This window comes from Chlamydotis macqueenii, chromosome 10 (genome assembly GCF_036417535.1).
Source record: "Chlamydotis macqueenii isolate bChlMac1 chromosome 10, bChlMac1.mat, whole genome shotgun sequence".
In the NCBI taxonomy this organism is placed as follows: domain Eukaryota; kingdom Metazoa; phylum Chordata; class Aves; order Otidiformes; family Otididae; genus Chlamydotis; species Chlamydotis macqueenii.
The window spans coordinates 20,074,302-20,098,630 of record NC_141565.1 but is presented as its reverse complement, the minus strand read 5'-3'; the positions used below and the strand labels follow the sequence as shown (position 1 = coordinate 20,098,630).

The following is a 24,329-nucleotide window of genomic DNA, read 5'->3' as shown; positions in this document are numbered from 1 at the left end:
CGAAATTTTGTCAAGTATGAAATGTAATTTCACAGAAAGGCTGAGGAACCTCTTTTCTGTGTGGCAGACAGGCCATACTACTTATCAGTCTATGAAATACAAGAATAACAAAATATACACATACTTTTTAGCAACTGTGAAACAGTGGTTGGACAGTCAGTAGTTCATCTGCACGAGCAATAAGGTATGGCAAATATTTCAGAGCATAATATATTCTTCTTGGTAAACGTTACAAATGTGGGGCTCCTGCTTAAGAGATTTATGTCTTTATGGGAATATAATGAAAGGTCCAAAAACTAGAAGGGATCTAGTTCATCCTGCAACAAAGCAGGATCATCTACACCTAAACTGCCCCTAACGGACCCAAACCTTCACAGCCTCCTGTGCTGTCTAGAACTAGAACAATTTTTTAATGTCTAACTTCTTCCCTGCTGCAATTTCAGTCTATTTTATCTTACATTATCCCCTGGGAACTAAGAGAACAATTTGTTACAATCTTTTTCTTCTATTGAGAAGAAACTTCAGTGCATCTGAAGGCTGCTATGCGCTCCCCACATGGATTCTTTCCTGAATTAAATATGCCTATCAACTTTTTTCTCAAATGCCATGTTTTTGAGCTCTGTGACTACCCTCACTGCCTTCTGCTGAACTGTCCCGAGTTACTCCCAGCCTTGAAGTGCACAATGTAAAACTGGCTATGTCACATGAGGTCATATCAGCTCTCAATAGTCTCTCTTACAACAACACTTTTCTCCATACTTTCCAGGATGATTTTTTTCTTTTTCTGCAAGACTAGTATTTCCAAGTCGCGTTCCGCTTGTGACCCAGTATATCCTCCAGACTTGTCTAACCAGACGTTTTCCATCCTGTGCTTATGAAGCCAATTAGTGCCGCCTGATGAGAACTGCTTGGCGCTTGAGCTCGCTGAAGCCCATCCTTTTTATCCCAGACCATTTTCCCAATTTGTCAAGATGGTTTCAAATTCTCCTCACGTCTTCCCAAGGGCTGGCAATCCATCCCACTTTGGGGGCAGCTTTGGATGCAGTTACCACCTTGGGGTCTGCATCCCAGTGGAAGCAGTTTTCCATTGCAATGCAGAACGACAGTTTGAGCCTGATTAAAACAACCAGCCATGTTTCTGCCTCACATGAGCTTCGTCTATTTTATTTTTCTAGCTGAGTAGTGAAAATATTATGAGACATAAACACAAAGGCCCTTAGCTATTATATCTTACTACAATTAATCATTATATTGTAATAATTATTTCTATTAAACACAGTCTAGGAGCATCAGTCAAGATCTAGGTTCCGTTAGATCAGGCGCTGTGATAGCCACAAGATTTTGGGGTTGTATGTACGTAACAATACATAGTAACCAAATAAACAATCATTTGAAGTCAAGGCAATTTATGGACTTGCTTCACTTTTCTTTTTTTTTAATAAGTCTCTTTCATTCTAATAACAATAATGGGGTTTTTGTGCCTGTTCCAATGTTCCAGGCTACATCTTTCCTTGCAAAGACAGATTAAAATGCTCAAACAGTCAAGCAATTTGCTAGCTGAATATTTTCATATGCTTGGTAATAATTGCCTGAATCTTTGCCCTCAGACTACTGTAGGATTAGCAAGTGGGCTGCATGCAAATATCATTAATTAAGATGATTGTTATTTAGAAGGTTGGGATATTGATTTGAGATCCTCAAATACCAGAAAGAACAAAAGAAAATGTGACATAGCGCAGAAACGATAGCAAAATCCTGATTTATACACCAGCACTAGATTGAGAATGGTTGGCGGTTAATAACTGAGATAATTTTTCTTCCATGTTTAATTTTCTTCTCCCTGCATGCATCCCTCGAGAAGAGCCTGTCAGGCGCGAGGATGCCCTACGTCAGCACAACCTCCCTGAAACTGGCTGAAATTAATGCTCCCTTCCACCAACTCAAGATCTGCCCTTGAGTGTGTGCACGGGAGCTTTTGCAAGAATGATGAACATGCCCACCTCTGATTAATGGCAGTGACATTTTCAGGTTGGAAATTCTAGAAGAAAACAGTGTTTGGGCTCAATTTTACCTCGATACCTTGCATGTCAGGTGACTCCTAATAGGAAGAATTCCCGCTAGTGACAGCAGCCAACATTAGTTACACATACAGAAAATGAATTTAATAGCAATACAAAAGCATTTTTTACATTGCAATGGGTAAAGTGGGATTGTTTCCTTTTTTTTTTTTTTTTTTTTTTTAGTTCTTGTTTGTTAATGAGCAGGAACAACAACTTGCCGGAAAGCTTTCTTCCTTCTAGAGACCAGGCGAGAAGGGCGTCAATATTCTGTTGACTGTTTAATTAATGTTGTTTCTCTGGTATTTTAGTTTTTGCAGCTCCTGCAGTTTCTTTGAAGGATTCAGTTTTTACAGCCAAGAAAATCATAGCCAGATTGTTAAAATATTCAGCTACAGCAGAGCTGCTCCAAACCATCTGGAATGATTTCTAGGAGTCAGCACTTCCCCTCCACTGTAGCTGAAAACTTGCCATGCCCTGGTCGCCCCCTCTGCCACACTTCCAGGAAGGGAAAGAAGACTGTAAGACACAAGGTTGTGTCAAGTGAATGGGGATGATTCATCACATCCTGGGAGAAAAGCCTTTCCTTCGCTGACGAGTAAATACAGAGCAGGTAGCTGAAAACGCCTTTCCTCCCGTCAGGGCTCCGTGTGACCGTGGCGTGAGAAGCGGCACAGATTAAAATGAAGCAGTTGGCAGTCTCTGACAGTTTAATACTGCCTGTAATTTTTTTTTTCTTCCACTCTGCAGAGCGGAGGCTGGAGCATTTTTCATCAGTAAAGAGAAAATGTTTTCAGCCAGTTTTTCAGCTGTGCTTCGGGATTCTCATTTTGTAGCTATTTATGAGCAGCCTTGCTGAAAGAGTTGCAGTGACACTTCTGCGGGGCCTGCTTAGCTCTGCCAAGTCTCACTGGAGCTCTGCTTTGCTCCTGGAAAAGAGCATGTGCACTTGTGAAGGGCTCACACCTTCAGGGTTTGGGGAGCAGGAGAAGGGAGCAAGGAGGATGGAGGGAGAGCCAGGTGCCTCTATCCACACTCTGCAAAACGCCTGCCATGAAGGTATCTTGGCTTGTTCCATTCTTCTGCCCTCTTTTAGCAACCACACAAACAAATGATGACCAAACGGATGTACAAACATACCAGGTTCTCCACTTTGCTTGCCACAAGCAGCCAGCACTCACCCTGTCCAGCCACCAGACCTGTGTACACGCTTACGCACAGGGATGCACCACCCTACTCACAAGTATATGATATGCACGAATGTCACCTTAGACTATCTACAAATGCTGCTAATAAGGTAGTAGTCATCATTCACATTCTTTAAGAGCAAGTAGAATAATTAGATCTTTTGATCTGACATTCAGATTAACACAAGACATTTCATCAATATCTCTGCTTGACTAACTCACATCCTGAGAGTGTTGGATCTGCTCACATATTTGTACTCCTGTTCATCACTTTGTAGAGCCTTCGTGGGAAAATAAAAGCATTGTATCTTTTTTTTTTTAAAAAAAAAAAAGGTACTACTTTTTGCAAGCTTCCCAAAACCATAAGGCGAGTCCTTGGCTAGCATAAATTGATACAGCTGGTTGAACTTACACATTACAATGAGTTATATTAGCAAAGGTCCTTATTCACTTCCCTTTGACCACCTCTCTGTTCAAAATCAATAAGGTTAGTAAAGTGTACTCAGCACCTTCGACATGAACGTGGAACTCGTGCTTCGCTCTGCCCATGGGGTTGCTTGCCGTGCACTGGTATGTTCCCTCATCGGCTGCAGTCACTTGGTCTATCTTCAAGATCTTCCCAAAATTTTCTGTTTCCGGTTCATCCTTGGGCAAGTTTCCAGTGACCTTGACCCAGCTTAAATGAGGAGTTGGACTAATTGCAAAGGAGAAAGAAAAAAAAAAAAAAAAAAAAAGAAGAAAAGAAGATTTTGAGTTGAATACTAGGGTGCTGTAATGCTTCATGTTAGCAGAGCTGCTGGACTTCATTAATACGGTTTGCAAGGTGACTTTTTCAGTCTTTTGGGCCTTTTAAAACACTGGGGCCATACTAAGGGTAATATTATAGTCTACGACTAGTCTATACCGCTTCTTGATTTGCAGGACCCCTATGAATAAATCCTTCACAGCCAACACCAGGCCAAGGCACAAGGCTGCATTCCTTGTAAGTGTATTGGCACAGATGGCGGGAGAGGGAAGGGAGCTCATTTCATCCTACACCAAAAGGGCACTTAAGGACAGACAAGGAGGTAAAGACTTCATTACAGTGACTTCACTCGGTGCCCTGCCTGGTTAGAAAGGTGGCCAGCCATTGGAGAAGGCTGCAAATGCTCCTTCCGTTTTTAGAAAGCAAATGGTAGCGACACAGAAATTTGGGACAGACTGTTGTCTGCACATTCCCAGCTGGGCTTCGCAACCCCGACACCATACGCGACGCATATACACAGTGTCATATCTGCTTACTCTTGTGTCCATCTGTTATTGTGGCAAAATGCCCAGGCACAAGCTACTCAAAGCCCCAGGTATGAAGAAATCATGGTTTTCCACGAGCAGTGAGCACAACCACGCAAATATCCTATTGTTTCCTGCAAGAATCCTTGTCCTACTCTCATACCAAAATCTTGCCCTGGTGTTGTATTGAGGCAATGCACTCCTGACACTGTCATAACACGGATTATAAGTCTTCAAAAATGACAGATTGGAAATGTACTTAATTTGTTATTTTGCAGTTGGCTGCGCCTGATCTCAGTTACTTGAAATCTGGCTCAGTCTGTCTGCTTCTGTGGTTTGTGGACATTTGGTGGGATGGATTGGAAGAGATATAGATAAAGCTGATCATTTTTCTGCTGAAAATGGGAATTCTAACAGGTAAAAATATTGTTTTATTTTCATCTAAAGGTTGCAATTTTGAAGGGTTTCAATTAAAAAAAAATTGTTTGGTGATCAGACAAAGTAGTACTTCATCTTTTTTCAAAAGTGACTACTTAAAAAAAAAAAAAACCTTTTTGAAAAACAATTTTGAAATGTTTTCCTGGAAAATTTTGAGTTAAACAATATATTTTTTTTTTTTTTTTTTTTACTTTTCTCAAAATAAAAAGAAAGCCTTTTCTGGCCTTCTCTTCTTGTACAATATTAATTCTCACACATGAAAATTCCTCTTTGTGTATTTCCAAGGTGATTTGCCTATTAAGTACCTTGAAAGCTCTAGAAACTCATATCTGTGGACTTGTGGAGGTTGCTGAGCCTGCGGATTAGCTTGATGGGTAGTGAATTAGACAAGGAAGTGTTGCAACAGGGAACTAAAACTCACTGTAGATACTTGGAGTGAATCCAACAGAGACAAGTAATTCACCTTCTCTCAGAAATGGCAACCAACTGCAGCGGCATAATCTTGCCAGCTCAAATGAGCAATGCCCTTTCAAGCCCACATGGAAAAACAAAATACCCTAAACGTGTTTGTTCAGGCAGATAAAGATCCTGATTTTGGAATTTTACAGAAGCGACATAATTACACAGCCCTTAATGTGAGTTGTCTATCTGCTCACCACAGTCTGCGTTCACAGACCTGCAGCTCTACCATACAGCATGAGGAGACGATGATTTAAGTCTCCATTCAACGAAAAGCTCTATCACAGATAAATCAGAAGCGACTGCGCTTTCATTGCGGGTTTAGCGGTTGAAGAGATTTTCACTTTACCTACATCTCTGGTGGCAACTCTTCTAGGGCAGACTATTGCATCTAGGAGCACACAGTAAAAATTGGAGAACTGGACTGAGGGCAAAGCAGAGCTTACATCTGGCTGAGTTACTGCAGCAGGAACAACGTCTGAGAGAGGAATTCATGGCTTCGTTTTGAGGACTGCACTCAACATTAATCTAGCCATTCCTTTTCCCTACTTAGCCTTATTTTGTCCTGTGTTATTTACAAAAAGGAACAAAATCGTCCTGATTTCCCATCACACACTATCTACTTTAAACATTCCCTATATTACTGCAGTGAGCATCTCCCCACTGAGCTACTCTGCCATGCTTGGTACAGCCAGATCCATGACTAGAGCTTAAGTAGTCCTCCAATGTAAATGCTAACAGCAATAACAAGCTTGAGACATCCACGCAACACAAAGCACCAGAGGCATTCATAGGAATAGGTCCAAGTAGAAAACACAGGACTGGAGTTACATTCGGGGTTAGCCCATTGCTGTTAGTTTTAGCAGGATCAAACCACTATGGCTGACTCCAGCTCGATGTATTTTTACACGGCCATGCTCTTGGTTATTTGACATACTGTCATCTGTGGGAACATGATGGAAAGAACATCCTTTGTATGGAAATTCTGGATGCTGGTGAACGGACCATAGAAAGCGGCCAGGTTCACATGTGCTCCCAAGCCAGCATTTCGCACTGCAGCTGAGCTAGGTGGGCCACCAGATTCACTCAACAGGGCATTTCCTTAATGGATGTCTTGTATTACATCACTCAAGAAATTTGCTTTTAAAAACTTGAGATCTGACACCTGGAAAAACGCTGAAAAAATGTTTCAGCATTGAACCAAAGCTGAATTGGCAAAGCTAGAAAAGGAACATTGCCAGTTGTAAGCCAAACTACAGAAGCTGAATTCTGATGTTATTTAGTTTCTCAACATCTCAAAAGTAGTACTACTGAAAAAAAAGTTCCATAAACTTTTTTTTCTAATGTAACAATAAAAAAAAAATCAATATGTACCACAATATGATTTTCATTACTGGTTTATAAGCTACAGCAATAACAAACGCATGAACGCTGCACGCTAGCTCTGCGCTGCTTTACAAGGAGTGTGCCATACTCTAGAAAAACTCTGCATAGATGTTCAATTTAAAACTGTTTGGGTAGGTAGGTACATTCATTTGTAGTTGTATAATTTTTAACATGCCTTTTTCTTTCCTCAATTCTGTTTCAAGAGGTGATTAAGTTTGTGCAGTACTGCGCATTACTCACAGCCCTTCAGCGATACATTCGAGGAGCAGGACACCTCCCTTGATGACAGTGACGGATGAGCTACTGCCAGCGGATTCAGGAGGGATCAGCAGTTTGGGTTTTCTTTCCTTGATAAAATTTGCTAAAAAATAAAATAAAATAAAATAAAAGTTAGATATGAAATCTTCAAGCCTTTGCCCATCCTTCAATAATGTCACAAACATTACTTCTGTCAGGAGGTTTTGGACATCGATTTGTAAATTTTCTTTTTTATTTATACGTTCTGAGACTAATCCAGAACTCTCCTGTTTCTCCTGGCAACAGTTAGAAGATGGGTACAGTAATAACAACAGGCAGCAGTACTGGTGAAGCCCGTTTTCCTACAGTTTCATGTCCTGACTGGCCTTTTCTATCGTACACCTCGGCCAGTCTTGGTACACTGGTCTTCTCAATTGCTGATCTTCTGGTCCACACCATTTTTCTTAGCACCTTTCTCCTGCATTGACCCTCTGCCACCCTTTAAATCTCAGGTGAAACCCCATCTTTCCTGACCTGACTATCCGACAGAATTATCCTTCTTCCTACAATTATTAAATCTACAGAAAAATCTACAATTTCCAAGGAAGACTGTTAAAATAATAAAACAAGATTGACCTGCATTTGATTTAAACAGACCATTTGTTCCAGCCTGCCAAACAACAGTTTCATGATGAAATATGCAGAGAGTTAAATGGCTGTCCAGTTATCGCTATAATAGCAATTAGCACAGTAATGAATAAGTCCCCAAATGGCACTAGTTCTTAAAAAAATAGTCAGTTACGGATGATTTGGTAAAAGACCCCATGCATCTCTCTGAACAACTTTCTGATTTTTTTTCCTTCCTTTGGCGTTGTATGTCTACATATCTGTGCCACAAGTGCTCAGAGGTGCAGTGAGCCTTTGGTGCCTCTGGATCTGCTTGCGCATTCTCCATCTGCCCTCTGCCTCCCGCTGCCAAGGGCGGGCAGCAGCCCTTCCCGAGTGGTGAAAGGAGTTCAGACATCTCTCTGAGGGAAAAACTGGGGTTCGAGTGTCTGTCACTCTGCATAAACTCTGCCTTTTCTGCTCACAGTGCTTAGTTTTTGTGGGCCAAGACTTGAGGACTGATCAGTGCTTTGCGTTATCCATCCCGAAAAGCTCGAGGAGAACCCCCTCTCAAAAACTTCAGTGCTCGTCCAGCAAAATGAGGTCTTTTGGGAGTTTAAAAATGGGCATTTCAAAAACCAGAGGGTCTTGAAAGCAATTTCAGCAAATAAATCACTGTCAAGAGCTCCATACAAAACCCAAGACTATAATTTTTACATATTTCAAACAAAATTAACTGGGTGGAGAATTGCAGGGAATAGCCGCTCGCTGCCTTCTGACTTACCCGCATTGTCTGCATAAACCTTAGCAGAATATTTGCAGGATGCTGCTCCACAAAGAGGGGAACACAAAGAGAGTGAAGATGGGAAGTGCTCCATTGCAGTGCTTACCTGTGGTGAGCATCAGACAGGGCGATGCTGAGCCAGGGAGAACCAGCTCCCATCTACTGCCAGCTATGGCTGTAGATGGGGACAACTGCTCCAGAGCACCTAAAGCTCTGTAAATCCCCACCCTAAGCTCACCCTGGAGTGATGAGCCCCAGGGTGATCATTTAGACGTGAATTCACGTTTTCAAACCGTGGGTACCCAATACCAATGGGTACTTCCCTCTGAAGTGTCAGAGGGAGATTCGAAGCATCCAGCTCTGGCTTCTGCTCTGAACTGATAACACACGGAGCCCAGGACATCAGCCTCCTTCCTTACCTCCCATTATGAAATGTGAATGTGCTTTTCTTGAGTAAGAAAACTACCTCTTTGTTAAAAAATCCTTCAGATTTCTGTCAAAAAGTACAAGACGAGCAAATTGTACTCCAAGGACCACTTAAATCCATCCCATCCTAATAAAAAAGCTTTTGTGATTTTTTTTTTTTCCCTTTTTCCTGAGCAGCAGCTTACATTTCATCTCAGCTGGTAGATTCTCAGTTTAAAGGCTAAATAACAGATGCATTCAACTCACCCTTGGTAACCGCAGCATTAGGTGAGCCTGAGTCATTAGCATGCTTAACTGAAATAAATAAAAGTGACAACCAAACACAAACATGCATAGTTGATATATAATCAAAACAAACAATAAATCAACCAAAACAAAAACATGCCCCCCTCAATTTCTGCCATAAAGGAAAGAAACAAAGAAAAAGATAATGAAACAGATGAACAACAAATTTCAGAAAATAGAAAGAAAATTCTTCAAAGATATGTATTATTCTGCAAAATACCTCATGGGTGATATAATCATCACTTCATCCTAGCCACCTTCTATAACAAAAAAAATCGCTAAGCCCTAAGTATCTGCTATAAAGAAATTTTATAAAATGTATCCTGACACTTTTTTCTTATTGCCTACATTTTTCTATGTATTTTTTTATCACAGTCCCTCAACAGGGACTTGGCACAGGGAAGACTGGGCAGTCTCAAGCTGAGTTTACAAAACCCGCTCAGTACGTGCCTCACTTTTTTGCCTGCACCCAGTCCCGTGGCCTCTATGGCGCAGTGCACGCACCGAAGTGTTTTGCTGGGCCGCTGCCAGGACTATCAGCAACCCCACAGCCAAATCCCATCTCATTTTTCTGCAATCTCTGTGTGCGCGTGTGTGGGACTGGACCCATTAAAAAGCTACAGAGAGCAAGATTTCATTTTGATATTTTTCTCACAATTATTATCCCAAGATATGGCTTAAGCAAGTATTAAGAGACACAGACCCACTGCTAATCCTTTATCTTTTTATCCCAACAAGAAAAATCTCAAAATCATACATCAAATATTAGGATTTCATTCATGAAGAAAAAATCTCCTCGGCTTTCTGGGCTGCATAAGCCTGAAAGGTCAGAAGTATTATCGGGACAGAAGACTGACATTAAGGGCGCAGGCAGCCTCAGCGAGTGATACAAGCGATAGCAGAAACTACTACAGCCAAAAGAGATCCCAGCAAGGCGGGATGGATCTGCAGCTGCTCTAAGCCACCTTACTTCCTCCGGCTTCTGTTGGGCTTTAACGCAGCTGAGAATATGCCCTAAAAGGCTGCTATTTTTTTTTGGCTTGGATATTTGTACTCTTTTTCTCTGTTTCTGACACTGATACCCGTACACCTCATGTATTTAGCAGCTTCACACGGCTTGAATCAGTGGTTTGATACCCCGATGGGTAGGTATACACACAAACAAATGCATGTGTATGATGATGGGACAGCAAATCCCACATCCCCCAGTGAGACTCAGGGGCAGGGGCAGTACCTGAAACCATCTTTTGTATAAGAACCTCAGAGCTTACAGGAATATAGAGATGATTAAATAAATAAATAAATAAATAAAATCTTATGTTCTCTACTCAACATTTCATTATAGAAATGTAAAATGCTTCAAGACAGCCCGCAAAGACCTGGAAAACACTGGCTGCTGGACCTGCTGTCTTGGACCATCACAGAAGTCACTGCTGGCGAGGTCCAAAAATTGGGTCTACAGGGCTTGTTGCTAAAGAGAAGTCCATTTTCTCCTCAAATAGGGGAGGGACAGCTGTGCCTCCTTTCTCTTAACACACGGTGAAGGCAAAGGCCAAGAGGAACACTGGCCCAGGTTGCCCAGAGGGGTGGTGGATGCCCCATCCCTGGAAACATTCAAGGCTAGGTTGGACAGTGCTCTGAGCAACCTGGTCTGGTTGGAGATGTCACTGCTTTTTGCATGGGGGTTGGACTGGATGGCCTTGAAAGGTCCCCTCCAACCCAAACCATTCTACGATTCTACAATTCTAGGTCTCCACAGCAGAGCCAGCTGGCAGGGTCAAGCCCCGCAGCCAAGGGCACACCTCCCTCCCAGCATCCCAGCAGGCAGGCAGGGAGTGAGAAGCTCTGAGCAGGTCCCTAACCCCGTCCTTCCAAATCACATTGCTGCACCTGGACCAAACCAGGCCTGCATCCAGGGAGGAGGTGGCCACATAAAGTCCTCAAGTCTCAGTGAGTCCCATCCACCAGTGACCCACTGGACTGCATGAGAAGCAGATTTCCCTAATGCACCATTGGTTTTCACTGAGGGGAGAACAGGAGGAAGAATGGGGTGCTTTTAGGGCTTAACAGCTGCAAAAAGCTTTTATCGGTTGAATTTAGCCCTTAGAGTAAGGTGAATAATGCAGGAATAAGCACAGTGACAGGCATTTTCTTCAGAGAGAATCGTGTCAGAGACACAGGGCACACATCTGCATTTGCTGATGCCTGGTGAGTTAAGAAAGGAAAAACAACAGAAAACAAGAAACTACTCATCCCCAGACTTACAACGGGAAACCTTCAGCGTCATTGGCATTTTCTGTACAATCGTCCTCAGTCTTGGAAATGCTGCAAAGCAGCAATAATCACTTCGACTGTCATTTTCTTCCACATTTGCGAAGTAGAGATCTCCCTTAAGGCTCATGGAGACCCTTTCATCTTGCGGAATGTGCTGCAGATCTAGCAAGAAAAAATAATTATGATATGGTAATGACACTGAGCTGTTTCAACGTGACAACTAAGGCTCTGCTGTCATATGTTTGCTTCTAGATAGAGAATATAACTTCAATGCGAAAGGAGCAGAAGACCAAGCATAACCAATGGGTTATTGACCAATATTCAACATACAATTGATAATTGATAATAGATTTTAAATATAATTATATATTTATATATGAAATATATGAAAAAATAATTTATATTGGAAAATTTATAATAAAAAAATACTCGGTATAAAGTTTCTGCTCAGGTCAAAGGAAATTTCCAGCACCTCTCCCCTATACAAAGGTTCTAATGATGACATGGAGGTCACCATTTCCAGATGTCCCCCATGGCCAGTCTCCCAAGCACTTTGCTCTTCTGTACCTACTGGTTACAGCAGGGGAGTGTTAACAGGAGCTAAGGTTGCTGTAGTGTCTCATTGTTCATCCAGCCAAACGAGGGCCTGTGCTAAATACACATGTCAGGAGTAGAGAGGCTGCCTTATAAGATCAGAGGTTTAATCTGGCACCCTGTCTCTGCAAGAACTTGGTCAGCATCAGAAACAAACCCTTCATGTCATGGAGGCACTCTGAGTTACTATGCTTCCCAAGAGCCAGAAATTCCTGCAGAACACAAATGCTGAAGAATAACGTGGCAGAAACACACAAGGAACTAATTATACATACCTGGCAGATTTTCTTTTTCTTAGTATCATAATAAAAAGAGGAAAATAGTAATGATAGGAATAATATATTGACACACTTTATCCTCTCTGCTGTAAACGCAGTAGTCCTCATTTCTGGTAGACTCATTTACTGATATGTAAGCTTTCCGATATCTCAGATTTAATAATACATTGTGTCAACACATTCTACAATTTAACACAGTGTTATATAAAAACATACCTCCATTCTCCATTTTTCAATTTTGTTTTTCAATATCCAGATCTTTTTCCTAAGCAGTTGCACAATTACCATTCCCATCAATTACCGATCTGTAATGAAACTGCTCTGGAAGACCAATGTTTTGAGTCTCCTCATACGAATCGTGTAACAATTGTTTACTTACCAATATTCATCCAATAGATGTGCAAAGGCGGGATGCCTTTTGGGGGGTTACAGTGCAAAATCACAGAATCACCGTGCTCCACATCAAGGGGCTCGATTTTTTCCTTTGGGAATTTTGGTACACCTGTACAAAAGCAAAGAAGTTCCTCTTTCATTGTTGCTTTTTGAAATTTTGCCCTTTGCTTCCCCCTTAATATAGTTCTTAATAAAATATTTATCTTAACACCATCCTTTGCATTCTCTGCCTTTAGTTACTGCTATTATTTGCAAAGCTGTACAGAGTAACAATACATTTTACTGAGAGTAAGAAATCTCTGCTAGCATTCTTCATTCACAGAGTGCACAGACCGCAGTATTGAAAGTCAGGGAACTGAACGGCGATGTTTAACACTTGTGTGTGAGCTTTGCTTAGGCTTTATTTTAACGCATTTATTTTCAAATGCTTTCTATCGCTCCTTTATTTGTACTGTCTGGAAGGGACGCCTCTAAGCCACCCAGAATCAAAGCCTGAGGCAAAGATTGGCTTAGAGTGCCGTGCGCCGACGGGTCTCAGGCTGCTCCTGGGAGATTAGAAACCAGTCTGGGAGTGCGGTGTGTTCTCCGAAGTCTTGGCTAAAAAGCGATTCCCAAGAAGCAAGTCAACGCATGTGAGGTCAGACACCAGGGAACTATTCCGCCTTGCGCCTGGAGCTGTCCCGATTCTTATCCGTCTCCAGAATCAGCTGAGGCAGAAGCCTGGTTTAAAGAATTCCTTGCCTCCTCATTCCCTCAGGTGTAACACCTCTGCTGTGGAGATGTGCAGACCTTCTCAGCAGGCTTGGCCTTTGGGATGCAGAGACGGGATTTGCACAAAAGAATACACAAGGTTGCACAATGGCAGCACTATTTGGGCTTAAATATAGATTAAATAATTAATGGATCAAGGACGCGTTTAATCACCTAGAGCATCCGCCCTGATGCCAGCAGACTGTTCAAAGCCTGAACCACTCTTGGCAAACCTGGGCAACCTGGCCAGTCTTGGCAGCCCAAAATGCAACCGGAGTGCATCCAAGCAGAGGGGAAGCAGAGCTGGGCCAGACCCCACAGCAAACCAAGCACCAGGAGGCTGCAGCTCAGAGATTACTGCAAATAAATTAGTCTGCAGAATGTAACCACTCCTTAAACAAATTCAGCTAAGACAGTTTCAGGGCAGACGTTGTCTTCTGTTTTCATTCCAGGCAAGTTCAAACTAGAAAAAGTTTCAGTTCAGGCAACTGCGTTAAACAGCAAAATTAACAGCAATTAAACAGCAAAGGAATGAAAGTATCGGTTGTGCAGAATAAACTGGCACCGCAATATTGCCATCCCGGTGTTCAAGTCATGACAGGGAGCCCTGATAGCGGATAAACAACTTGAAATGTCAGTGGCCCAGCGGCTTCATAGGATATCTGCGTTGTCACACCACCAGAGTCAAACCAAAGGAAGAGGGTGAGAAATGCAGGGCCAGGACCCTGAGGAGACTTTAACATTGTAGGATTAGCAAACATAAAAAGAAGCAATCACTGTAACACTGATTGCTTGAATGTAGATGGTGCATAGATTTTATCTCCAGGAGGATTATTAATACGTTATGAATTCTTAGGAGAGGCAAAATGGAACTAATGAGCACTACCCACTCCATAGGTGAAATTTCAGATAATGCAGGGAGCTATATATTAAAATTCAATATTTTCAATAACCTACACTCTTCAAGCCCTGAAAAATACATATACCAATTGCTGGAGAGGTGGAACGTTTTCCAGTAGGAAAAAGTCGATTTGTTAATTTAAAACTTATTTATTCCCAAAAGCACATCACTCCCAACAAAACTTTAAGACAGCTGGATCAGGTAGAGGATAAGGAATTTCTGACTAAGAAAATCAAAGATACCAGCAAAGAAACAAACAGTGAGATCACTCATCTAAGACATTGGAAACTCTGGTTCAAACCCATTTTCTGCCTCATTTGACACAACTAAATCTGGGTCTCCAGTATCCCAGTTGAGTGCCATAACCACTGGTCTTCTCAGTCAATTTCTGTAGCCAATAATTAGGGAATTATACAAAAATATAACAATTTTTACTAGGAGAAAGTGAAAAACTGTGGTCTTGGTGTCATTAGCTGGAGGCACGGGCACTCATCACCAACACAAGGCCCAGATGTTTGCCTTGGTCCCCAGTGGCAGAAGCAGCAACCTGAACCCCAGTGTCCTCCACCTCTAACAAATACTTGAACCACAGGTGGTCAGGGCTTCTGGGTTCTTCCGTACTGGTTTGTTTCACTTTGTACATTGTGAAAAACATTTAAAAACATTTATTTTCCCCACAGTACACAACTTTGAGTGTTTTTTGAAACCTTGAAGCTTTGCAAAGGAGGAATACTCAACTTTCACAACAAATTCCTGAACCAAACTTTCTGACAAGAATATTTTCTTCCTGGGGTCCCATACATCTCAAAGACTAGAAAAATAACTACTTCTGAATTCTTCATGAGGAGATTTACTAAAACTAAGAGGCTAATAACACATTAGACTTTGGCTCTTGCACATTTGTCTTCAGTAAGTATACATAGGCAATTTTTTTTTTTGGTAGTGTTCCTCTATTTTAATTAGTGAGTATTCCAGAATCAATCACTACTGATTTGTGGCTGATCACAGAAACTATCACAGCTGAATTAGGCTCGGAAGTATCATACAAGATTAATTGTGTCATGAAAGTGTTTAATACTGTATGGAGTTATCAATGCAGCACATGGACACTGTAAAATTTAGAACCAATTGATCTCTTTGCAGCGATACCATTAAAACTGTCATGTCAATCTTTCATGCAATTCCCCACACACAGATATAAGGAGAGGGGAAAGAGAATCCAGCGTAGCTCCAAGTGCTACCTCTCACTCATCCATAACACAGAGGAGAACAACATTATTTAATGACCCTGCGAAAAGCTTGCTGGAGTGCCAGCAGGATGGCTCTCACGACACAAGCAATAAAGTGGCATGTATGAAACAGTCATAGGGAAGATGAAAAACTACACACCTGACTTCTGTTATGAAGACATCTTCTAAAAGCCCACCGTGACATATAAAGCTCTCAAAACAGTCTTGGGCAAGGCTTCGCTGCCCAAGTATTATTTCCTGACAATGTTGTACTGTGAATGCTGTACAGCACTCAAAAATCAGAATCACAGTGCTTTGGCAGTGTGTAAATCATGGAAACGGGAGATTATCAGTGTCCAGAGTCATTTGTGCAAGGAAGCAGGCTCTGATTAATCCCTGGGGTGACTCAAAGTTTAATGCCTGAACTGTACTTGAGATTTGGCTGCAATACCACTGGCACATTAGGTTGGCTGAGAGAAATTTCAGAAAGGGTCACTCCCTCCTACTTCTTATCTGTTCAGAAAACACAGTATCTCAGTGAAAAGCAAACAGGAGGGAGACCAATACAGTGCAATAGAAAAATCTAAATTTGAGTTTTGCAGTATAAATTCTGAAATACAGCAACCAGAGTTGGAGTACTCCAGTCCCCAGTGGGATTACTTCAGATTTATTCAGGTACCTATCATCACGCTCTGTTCTACAGCTTAGGTTTTTTCCTACTGCTGGCTAGAGTGACTTCAGACAACTACAACTGTACCAAGTATGGGAATTTATACCAGTTTACATGAGAATGGAGTCCGTTCAATCTGATATTTTACATGTTTCTGGGTAATGTGTCGAGAAACTGAACTGGAGGAAAATTATTTCTCTAGGCAACTCTAGAATTCCTTGAGATCCCTGTTTCTGGTTTCTACCAGTATCTGGTGTAAAATGGCAGTCAACTAATTGTGTTAAATCAGCAATTGGCAAACGTTTTTTGAAAGAATTGTAGGGAAACATCACTATACACTAGATCTGTTTTTATAGCCTTCTCTGTGGATGCTGTTGGAGATGTGTCCCGGGCTGGATGGATACTTAGCCTGACCCATTGTGGATATTCTTAAGTTCTTCCATGCAAATAAATCCTTAAAGCATTTAAGAGTTAGAGAAAGAGTAAGAGTAAGAGTTAGAGAAAGTGGAAAGAGTAAAGAAGTTTCTATAGCCTGGAAGATCCCAGCTCCTCAGACACTTTAATTAGTAGCTGACTGATTTGTTATACGGATCTATATCTTGTGCAGTGAACAGCCCAACATATCAAAGACTCATAAACATGACTTACAGTCACCGACCATGAGTTGTACTGAATACAGCTTGGGCAGCTTCCAGCACTCATATCAGTACGTCAATTGATATTCTGATCCACATAGTATATGCAGTAGTTAAAACTGTAATTTTCATTACGGCCTTTGAACTGTTTGAGAGATATGATCCTGCTTATTTATGAATTTTTTTAATTGCTGCATTAAATTGAAAAAGTTGGGAAAGTCTAGCTGTCAGGAGGATTGCTCTCAAAGAAGCTTTTATGATGGAACCAGTGACGGTCTTTTTTTTCTATGAAAATCTCTCTCTATTGCCCTTTCCAAAATGATGGTCACTGGCAACAGTCAGAGTGATCCCAATGATTTAGATGGCCAGAAAAGTTGTCAAAGTTATAGGACACTGGCTTAGGAGGCAAGAGGTTTAAATTTTATTCCTACTGTCTGCAAAGTCTCAGTGAGTTCCTCTCCTTTGTTTTCTCTTCCAAAAAGGCTATACTGAACGACTTCACAAAGCGTGTTACTGAGACCTCCTATTTTAGTATCAACTCAATATCTTTTAACCATCTCACAATATTCACATCTCTTATTTTGAATATTAGTACAGGTTTTGCTTTCTTTGGCAATGCTAGAACTAACATTGTTGGCATAGCAGTCTGCTACTGGACGATTTTATGTTTCAACTACATTTCTATCATCAGATCTTCAGTCTTTCCGAGCAACAGCTTTAGAAATACTGAGCATAAATCTCAATGCAGTCTGCCATGAAGAGCCTTTTACACCACAGTTAATTAAAGAAGTTTAAACCGTACTACTTCTTCCGCTGGCATTCAGCCTACTCAGTGATTCAAGCAACAGATTCCCCAAGTAGAGGAGGAGGGTAGCTGAGGTCTGTGTTCTCACCATTTAAACTCATTTTCATGCTGCATCTATCTTGTAGCAATTTGGATTCTGTAAACAATGCGAACATATAGAGATCTTCAGACCCCATTCTTCCCCACTCTCCTTAACGTCATCACATACAGGGGAGGTGTGGTATTTTCATTATGGAGGTGACATTTAATAATCATTTCTGCTGACATTTCAATTGCTTTCTTGGAATGACTACTGTGAGTAAACAGTCTTTTGTTCTCCTTTTCAGCAGCAACCTTCCTTTCCTTACAGACTCAGTATTCTCCTTCTGCAGAGTAAATGTAATTTATGAAAAAAACCTGGCCTAGTCTGACTTGCTGGGTTTTTCTTCCCTTCATCGGCATGGTGACTCGCCAAGTAGCTTACATTTTACTTGAATACAGCTGGCAAAGCGCTGCCACCTCTGCATCATTATCATGAATGCATGCAGTGATCTCACATGTACCAGTCTCTGCCTCAAAACTTGTGGGTGAATAGAGGTAATTTATCCCAAACTCTTCTGTGTCAGTGATTGCCTAATTTACAGCGGATCTGTGCACCAGCAGCTCTCTTTCACTTGAACACAGTTGTAGACTATCCAGCACTTTAGAAAATCAAAGGTGTCTTCTAGTACTCTCTGAATCCTGATTCAATTTGCAGCACCTACATTGCACCACTAAATGAAATAAATGATGGCAGAAGAGTATGAATAAAAGTAAATGTGCCTTAAAAGGTGTGGGAGTTGGGTAAATCCCTCTATTATCTGTACCACTTATTTATCTTCTGGATTTAGGACTTCGCATGTATTGGCGCTAAAATTCCTCTTACATTTGATAATAACCGTGTTTGTAACTTCCCAATTAACTTGTTGCTAAGGACCCCTAGTATATTTAATGTCTACTCAAGCTAGTATAGACAATTTATCATTAAAAGCAAACTTTATCTACTCCGAGTACAGATTCAATTATCCCAGATACAGACATCAACTCGTTCTTGTTTTCCATCTTAAGCATCTTTTCTAGTTTAGTAGCAATGGGGTATCAGAGTATTCTGCTGCTGGAGGTGACGTACCTTCACTGAAACATGACACTGATTTTTTCTGCTGTTTGTTTTATCTCTCCAAATATTTTAATTTCTGTATTTTCACGATGTGCTGGCATCAGCTGACAAATCGTCTCTGACCAGATTTGGGAGAGAATTTCCCAGACTATAACTCTCACCAATATTTATGTTTTCTTCTTTACAGAAAAAGAAAAGTATTAGAAGTGGAAGCATCACAAGCTCTAAGCAAATACAAGTCAGAAAAGAATTCTTAAGGGTTTTATGGCACAGGCAAAGCAAGTGCTTCATAAAGGCATTTGAATAGTCAAATCAAAGCAAATAATGATTTTCTGTTATTGAACATTCAGCTCTCTTGAGACATCTATTTAAAAGTTTATACTAATTTACCTGCTAACCCCACCTCTAGAGGCAGAGTGGGGCAGAAAACACTCAGAAAGCAAAAGTGAGAAAGAAATGTTTTCCAAATAAATACACACAGGAAAAAAATATAGGAAAAAATCTACCCAGTTGCATTTGCATTAATTAAAGTTGGTAAGGAGTGTCAGTATCGGCACTTCGAAACCTGTAAGGAGTTGGTTGTATTTGCATTAATTAAAGTTTGTAAGGAGTGTCAGTATCGGCACTTGGAAACCTGTAAGGAGTTGGTAGTCCAGTGGTATTGTCTGAAATCCTGCATTCAGATTTGGTTTCTGTCCTCAAAACCAGGAATGAAATAGTCATTCCAGCGAGCACAGAGAATTTTTCCTTCCAACATTCCCTGAACAACAAACAGTGCATGTGTTGCCATACACTACCTTAGTAACGATTTATTTCCCATTTAATTTGAGGAAACACAGCTTTCACCTTAAAAAAAAAAAAAAAAAAAAAAAAAAAAAGCAAAGTAAAAACCCTTACTTGGAACAATTAGCTCAATTTCTTCTGACATGGCAGTTCCCAGCACATTGGATGCAAAGCAACGGTATTTCCCTTGAAAATTGGTGATGATTCCACGGTTGTGAATCACAAATGTTCCAGAGTTGTTGGATGCAACTATCCTTGGGTCAGACAATAAATCGAAAGGTTTTCCATCCTTAGTCCAGTTAAAGCTGAAAAATAATACAAGCGTTACAAAGGACGGGTCACAGAACAGAGCACTATGGTACAAAACCAGTGGTAAATATGGGTCCAATAATGTACTAGTAAAATAAAAGTAAAAACTTGATGAAAGAAGAGCGAGTTGAACGGTAAAATGACCACTAGGCTATTACAACTTGTGTTAGCTACGGGGCATGTCTCTCCTGCTGGACACTTTACATTTGGATAACTGACTGTGACATGAAATAAGAGTACAAAGCTTTAGGCAAGGACAATAAATGAGAGCGGCCATCCATGAAAGCAAGAGCCACACAGCAAAATGAACCACAGGTCTGCGAAAAAGCTGTGTCTGCAGGAGAGTTGGTACGTTTGACCGGCAAGGACTGGCAGGACCTCTTCCCATCATCTATAGGAGATACCATGGCTGAACACAGGAGAAACTGAGGCGACTTGACTGAGTTTTCTCTTCACCATAGAATCACTCATAGTTTCGATGCTACTGCAGTGTGATTTTGATGAATGCTGAAGTTTTGGTCATTGATTATGTATCTGGAAGCCTCAGATGTCTTGAAATTGGGCTAAACCGATTCAAAAGCAGAGACAGTTGGAAATTACAGTATAATATGCATTTGGTGGAACACATACCTTTTTCAACATTTTGCAATATTTTAAGAGAATAAATTAACGTTAAAAGAAATGTATGTTTTGGCACTTCGCTGAGGCAAACTGCCTTGTGTTTGAAATACGGGTTCCCATCACCTAACCAGCTCTATCACATACATTTAAATATACCAGAAAACTTTTCATTGATCTGCTGACAGACAGTGAAACAAAGGAAAACTACAGAGCCCAATTAAAAATGATCAAATCATCTTGATATGAAAATAACCATTGCTTTTTTGAAGGAAGTTTAAATTGTGTTGTAGAGAAAAAATAAAGAGTAAAAAAGACATGCACATCAGCTATTAATTTAGCCCATACACCACCCAATAGCATAAGTCTCAGGAGGAGCTTTTACTATGTTATTATTACATGTTTGTTAATCACATTTTCATCAAAAGTCTTTCTTCTTTTTACATTGGTATAAAATACATGAAGCTTCTATTTGGATATTTATTTGAATAACTCCTTTTGTGTACATTTGTAATGTCACCACAGCCATGGTAATGTCAGGTACAGACAAGGTGTCTGACAAAATGCAAATGGGATCTCTGAATATGTGGTTTAACATGCTTGGTAATTTTAGAGTTGCTGTGGAAAAGGCAGAAGACCAGCTGGGTCCCTTGGATTACCATTACACATGGGGTGAACTTAGCACATGCTAGAGAAATGGATATATCTCCCAACAAGAAAAAGGCACATTGATATCCTATTCACAGAGTGAGTGGAAACGGTCGTGCCACAAAAGCTGAATGGCCTAAATGGAAACCCAAACCTTAACCTCGCCGTACGATGATGAGCAGGTTACTGGAGATCACCTATCCCTCCCCTCTTCAAAACCAGAACAGCAAGCAAACTCAATTTCTGCTTGCTTCTCCAGGTGGAAGCGGTACTCACGTGGGCTGCGGGTTTCCTTTAGCTTCACATTTAATGGTAAAGTCCTCATCAAAAGGGTAGGCAACCTGGGTGTGAGATTGCTCCGTGATTGTTGGAAGCTGCGCAACTGAACACAAAAAGACACCGGGTTAAAATGCCATTTAAGCAGAACTGTGCCCTGCTCAGGTCCTTTCTTCAAAAGGGACAATGTCAGGATTGCCTTACTCTTGCAAAGAGTATTGCCTCAGCAGCCAGAGGAAGGCTTGACAGCACTGGATGTGTTCATCCAGACACCCATGGGTATCACCTGCACTTGCTTCCACCTATGACCACCGCATCCAGGGCAGAGGAGAGTGGGGGCCATGCTAAAGGCAAAGCATGGTTGTGCGGACTGGTAGATTTATTTAGCAGCAAAGTCAATAACTGGCTTTTGAATCCAGACACAGATACACACACATGAAGTAGCAAACCACTATCTCCATCCTGGATAAAATTTCCAGGAAATCCATGGACTGCAAGGATGACCTAATACCCCCTCCAGGGTACAGCACGGGAAGAGCCGTTACCAGTCGCACAGTCACACATGATGTTTCTTTTTTTTTCTTCCTAAGGGAATTAAAGTGTTGTGAATGCCTGTGTAACAGACCTGCATGAGGGAGAATGTTCCCTGCAGTGGAGCTGGGGATAATAGGATCATCACATTGTTACAAACAGCTAGGAAGAAAATTAACGTTTTCTTTGGTTTCTCTTTTAAGTTCAGGAAGCTCAAAGCTGGAGCAAAACATGATGTCTTGCCATACTACGTGGTCTCAAAGCCAAACACTTCCAAGCCCACCAGCCTCACTGATTAGACATAATTCATTTTTATTAAAATATAAAACACTTCATTAAAGCAAATTAAGGGCTAGGTGGTTCCCCCGTGTAGGTACATAAAAGCAGTGGATGGACAGGCAGTTTGTCCTGCACTTTACAGTCAGAGTCCCACTTTTGCTTTATTTAAACACAAGGAGCCACTGCAGTAACCTTCCTCCAAAAGAAAAAAAAAATCCACTTCCAAATGCTGTTAAACAACTTTAGATAGCTTTAGAAAAATATCCTACAAACCTCCTTTGCAGCCAGGGCTATTGCAGACTGAAGAGTGCTGACAGCTCACGGTCCACTGCAACCGGCCCACGTCCTACTGTGAGGCTACAGCACTCAAAGCCCCGCAAAGAGTCTCCGTTTCTTTTTCCTTAGGTTTATTTATTTATTCATCCCCAACATAATTCATTCAAAAACCAACATTGTTGAGTATTGCTTTGTTGTGTTTTCCCTCCCCCCAAAAAAATGTTGTTTGCAATCCTCCTGGTCCATTTATGTTTGAAAAAATCAACGCTTGGGAGGTCTGGGCTGCTGGGGTCCACTGCCTTTTGTTGGATCATCCCCTGTGAGCCTCATCCCGTATTTTACAGGTGTCCTGAAAGCACACCAAACGTGTAAAACAGGCAGTTTGAATGCATCACAGCCAGAGGGATAAAGGAGGCGCTCCCCAGGCTAGGACGCGAGGCGTAGGAAATACTTCTCTGGAGACTGATGTATGCCCCGAGACGTACACCTGCACCTGTTCCAGACTGAAACGGCAGGTTGCAAGACAAGTAGGGAAGGGTGTACGTACATCAAACAAGCTTCAGGGAGATCCAGCGCCAAAATGAGGAATTTATCTGAAGGACAAAACCAAACCCTCGGAGCTAAGCAGTGTGTTGGATCACAAACACTAGATATATGTTATTAGACAAGTTTACTGCTATACTTAAATGGGTCCAGACAAAGCAGCTTACATTTTTATCACATCTGAATTTCCCTAAGGTGATGTTCCGGCAGAATGAAACAACTGAAAAGTGGAATTTAATATTTTTTTCTTCAGGGAAAGGTTAGGGAAAAAAAAAAAGGAGGGGGGGGATACCAAAACAAAACCACAACTTACTCAGTAAATAGCGACAACTCACCTGATAATGGTATTTCAATAGCTGCTGCCAAACTCAATACCAAGAAAAACAGGCATATGGTGATCCCTTTTGTGCTTAATAGCATCTCCATCACTCTTCTGTACACAAGGAGTCCAAACAGAATGAGCGATACCTTATGCTTCCTCTCACCGTCACTTCAAATCAGACGTAAGGATGTGAAATTGAAAGTCTAGGGAGGAGAAGAAACAGCCACATTAGCTTGCAGTATGAACTTGGCTCTAACAAGGTTACTAAATTAAAGCAATGCTTCAGGATTTGCAGCTAAATTGCAAATTGCAGCAAATGGTACAATTTCCTCTCCTCTCTCTCCACCCCCTCGCCTCAGGAAGGTCCTCTATTAAATTTCTAACAAAAAATACATGCACAAAAGTACAAACCCATTACAGCACAGAAGCATAATTAATTTTTGGTTTGCAATTAAAAGTAGGGGTGGTTTAAAAGACGATATATTTGTAATCATTCCAGTTCATAAATTTCTCTAATGAGAGTTGTGTAAGTTGGAAAGTAATGTCACAGATCTAATGAGAGAAATTTGGTACACTAATGACCTCGCTGGTGAATCTCATGTCTTTTATCTTTCATTTATGTTTAAAACAGGAGGCAGTCTGGTTCAGTTCATTAATAAGGACCAGAAGATGAAACCTTTGCTTTTTCTTCCATAATCCCAGAGCTACTATACGCAGGTTTTACACAATCCATTACACATCCTTAGGTTCTGCATTACAAGGCAAAAATGTCAGGCGGCTGCCAAAAGGAGACATATTCAGCTCTAACGAGCTCCACAGAGGAGGAAAGGGGAGAGAATTCTGCAAACGTGGGTGTACAGAGGATTTCAGTAGTCGGCATCGTTCACAACATCCCAGTGAAATATTAACCAGTACGAGATAAGTTTTGTACCTGTGCACCTTCTAA

General features: G+C 41.2%; 1 protein-coding gene across 3 annotated transcripts in view; it reads right to left on the bottom strand.

The window, feature by feature from the left end:
- The window catches only part of CHL1 (cell adhesion molecule L1 like), a 57,290-nt gene extending 33,763 nt beyond the window's left edge, over nucleotides 1–23,527 (bottom strand). For 2 of the 3 annotated variants that reach the window (XM_086755408.1, XM_086755410.1), the window contains exons 1-8: nucleotides 23,397–23,527; nucleotides 21,433–21,538; nucleotides 19,696–19,886; nucleotides 12,660–12,782; nucleotides 11,400–11,570; nucleotides 9,096–9,143; nucleotides 7,037–7,157; nucleotides 3,754–3,938 (exon numbers count right to left, since the gene is read on the bottom strand). In XM_086755408.1, coding sequence (XP_086611534.1) covers nucleotides 3,754–3,938; nucleotides 7,037–7,157; nucleotides 9,096–9,143; nucleotides 11,400–11,570; nucleotides 12,660–12,782; nucleotides 19,696–19,886; nucleotides 21,433–21,538; nucleotides 23,397–23,487 — 1,036 coding nt within the window. In that variant the 5' untranslated portion in view covers nucleotides 23,488–23,527. The remainder of the gene's footprint in view (nucleotides 1–3,753; nucleotides 3,939–7,036; nucleotides 7,158–9,095; nucleotides 9,144–11,399; nucleotides 11,571–12,659; nucleotides 12,783–19,695; nucleotides 19,887–21,432; nucleotides 21,539–23,396) is intronic. The other variant, XM_086755409.1, reaches the window with a different exon arrangement.
- Nucleotides 23,528–24,329: the final 802 nt, after the last annotated feature.